The following is a 2922-nucleotide window of genomic DNA, read 5'->3' as shown; positions in this document are numbered from 1 at the left end:
AGGAACAATGGCCACAAGCTGAGGGAAGATAGGTTTAGGTTAGATATTAGGAAGAACTACTTCACTGTAAGGGTGGCCAGAGCCTGGAATAGGCTTCCCAGAGAGGTGGTGCTCTCACCTTCCCTGGAAATCTTCAAGAGGAGACTGGATAGGCACCTGGCTGCGGTCTTATGACCCCTGCCACCCCCAGTGCTCCTTTCTGCCCATGGCAGGGGGTTGGACTCAATGATCTGTCTAGGTCCCTACCGACTCACTGATTCTGTGAAAACGAATTAAATTTCTTCACAAGAATATTTGCTTATCTAGGTGTTTTTGAGCTTCCATTCTCACTTGTCATGATTTTTTCCAGTTCCCACTCATGTGGATTACATATTTTTCTTCTAATAATCTTACTAGTGTACACATTTAAATAGTGAACAGCATTTGTAGAGAATTTTTAGTATCCTTCATCCCTGGAACTGATACTGAAACTACTTGTGCTATTGCAGACTAGACAAAACTGTCCTGATTGCTGTTTCAGAAAGTGCTGAAATCCACTGTCAGCAAAGCTTTGTTTGCCTATCGCAGCAGTTGACAACCTTTTTAGATAGAGGTCTGGAGTGACCCAGTGCCGGCCAGAGGCAGGCAGTCCCCAAGAACTAGCCACAACCACTACTTTTCCCCACAGCTGCTTGGGGAAAGTGACTGCAAGTTGAAGCCCTGCATCTGTTGCTCACTGCAATAGAGCAGTGTTTGATTCCCTCATGGCCCCTTTTCCCCTTTGTAGCCATGTGCGTCTATTTAGGCAACATAGGGAATGTGTAGTAAGGAAAAAAAACCTCTATTGCACCGATCATTGCTCTCGTCACTTCACTGTGAATAACTGGATCTCTAGTCTTGCATCTGAAAGAATCAGTGGCATTCAGCAAGCCAATTTTATTCATAGTATCATCTGCAGGAGGTGGACTAAGCTGTTTTGTGTGTAAATAGGTTTGCATTTCAAATGAAATAATTTTGATTTAATTCAGTGGTGGTCAGTCTTCCAGTTCTGTGGGCCCAATTCCATGTGCAGGATCAGCTCATGGGGTCAGTCTGCACACTGGATCCAGCCCTGCAAGCCAGGCCATGTCATCTTGGTGGCAGGGCTTCTCACATGCCCAAACATCTGGCAGCAGTGGAGTGGCAATTAATGCTGCCACTGCTCCCCCACCAACATATTTCTAGACCCATGAGGAAACCCATGGGCCAGATCTGGCTTGAGCTGCAAGTTGAATACCACTGATCTTGTTAAAGGGAGATTGATAGAGATGATTACATAGAACCACAAAATTGCAGGGAAAGCACCTAGCACTACTGTCTGACTTACTAGATTTCTAGTTGATGGCTTGCTTAAACTTTGGTTAGATGAAGTTATTAAGTGGGCATGCCTAGAGAACTTTGAGAACACCAGTTACCAAACTTTCATTGATCGTATTAAGGCAGCTCAACAACTAGTAACATTTTGTTGGCAAGCATAAAATTCATTAAGCACTTTTAAAGTTTAGTAGTAACTGATCTTTTCTGTGTATAGGTTCCATCCCCCATGAAGTGCCTCAGATATTAATTAATAGGGAACCTTTGCCCCATCTACACTTTGATGTGGAACTCCTTGGAGACTGTGATGTAATCATTAATGAACTATGTCAAAGGCTGAGTGGTGAATATACAGAACTTTGCTACAACTCCATAAAACTTTCAGAAATAACAGAAAAACCACCACGAATGCACAAGGAGCTTGAAATGCATTCAGCTGAGTTACCACCTACCCCTTTAAACATTTCTGAAGATTCTAGTTCACCTGAAAGAGCAACTCCCCCAAACTCTTTGGTTGTGCTTTCAGAGCATCCAACAAAATGTAGGGCAGAAAATTCTGAACTTGCCTCAGACTCTAATGGGAACTGCATGGAGAAATTCCAGGAGGTACAGACATCCTCAGAAAATCCTGAAAGTATTACTGGCCAGTTAACGAACTTAGAACATCCAAAAGAAAATGGAGCTAACAATGGAGAACAGAAAGAAAAAAATGATATAACTCCGTCGGTTGAAACTTTGAGGAAATGCTGGCCAAACAGATGTGCAAAAGAACAGATTAGCAAGCGGCTTGATGGTAAGTGTCAACGTCTGACTTCCTATTTTGGATATAGGTTTGGAAGGACTTTAAACCAATAAGATGTTGTAAAATTTTCTCTGTTGACTATTGACATTTTCTGTCGACTGATATTAAGTTCCACAGTACATAGAATCATAGAAAATTACGGTTAGGAGGGACCACAGGAGGTCATCTATTCCAGTGGTTCTCAACCTTTTTTGTACCAGGATCCACTTGTAAACATCAGTGGCCAATCCTGGGACCCAGTGCCCCCCATCCCCAGTGTGTGGGCAAGGGGTGGGTATGTGTGGGGCATGGGAGGCCTCAGGCAGCCCCTTGCAGACTGGAACTCTGCCAGCCTGTGAAGGAAACCCAGTTTCCCCCGTTTTTCTCCTTTAAAGAAGAATCCATTTTTAAAGTTTGTTCACAACCTTTTCCTATATTCTTGCGACCCACAGGTTGAGAAATGCTGATGTAGTCCAACCCCCTGCTCAAAGCAGGACCATCCCCAGGTAGATCATCCCAGCAAGGGCTGTCAAGCTGGGTATTAAAAACCACCAAAAATGGAGATTCCACCACCTCTCTAGGTAACCCAGTTCCAGTGCTTCACTACCCTCCTAATGAGAAAGTGTTTCCTGATATCCAACCTAAACTTCCCTTGCTGCAACTTGAGACCACTGCTCCTTGTTCAGTCACCTGTCACCACTGAGAACCGTCTAGTCTAGCCTAGCCCCATCTTCTTTGGAACCACCTGTTAGGTAATTAAAGGCTGCTGTCAAATCCCGCCCCCCCCCCCATCTTCTCTTCTGCAGACT

At 44.1% G+C, this 2922-nt stretch overlaps 1 protein-coding gene across 1 annotated transcript in view; it reads left to right on the top strand.

Moving 5' to 3' along the window:
* SIRT1 (sirtuin 1) overlaps positions 1-2922 on the top strand; it is a 50812-nt gene that overhangs the window by 34420 nt on the left and 13470 nt on the right. The window contains exon 8 of the mRNA XM_019507879.1: positions 1550-2125. Within this exon, the coding sequence (XP_019363424.1) occupies positions 1550-2125 (576 nt within the window). The remainder of the gene's footprint in view (positions 1-1549; positions 2126-2922) is intronic.

Source organism: Gavialis gangeticus, unplaced genomic scaffold (assembly GCF_001723915.1).
Source record: "Gavialis gangeticus isolate Ggan-Ray unplaced genomic scaffold, GavGan_comp1, whole genome shotgun sequence".
NCBI lineage: Eukaryota > Metazoa > Chordata > Crocodylia > Gavialidae > Gavialis > Gavialis gangeticus.
The sequence above is the reverse complement of the archived record's forward strand: the minus strand, read 5'-3'. Positions and strand labels throughout refer to the sequence as shown.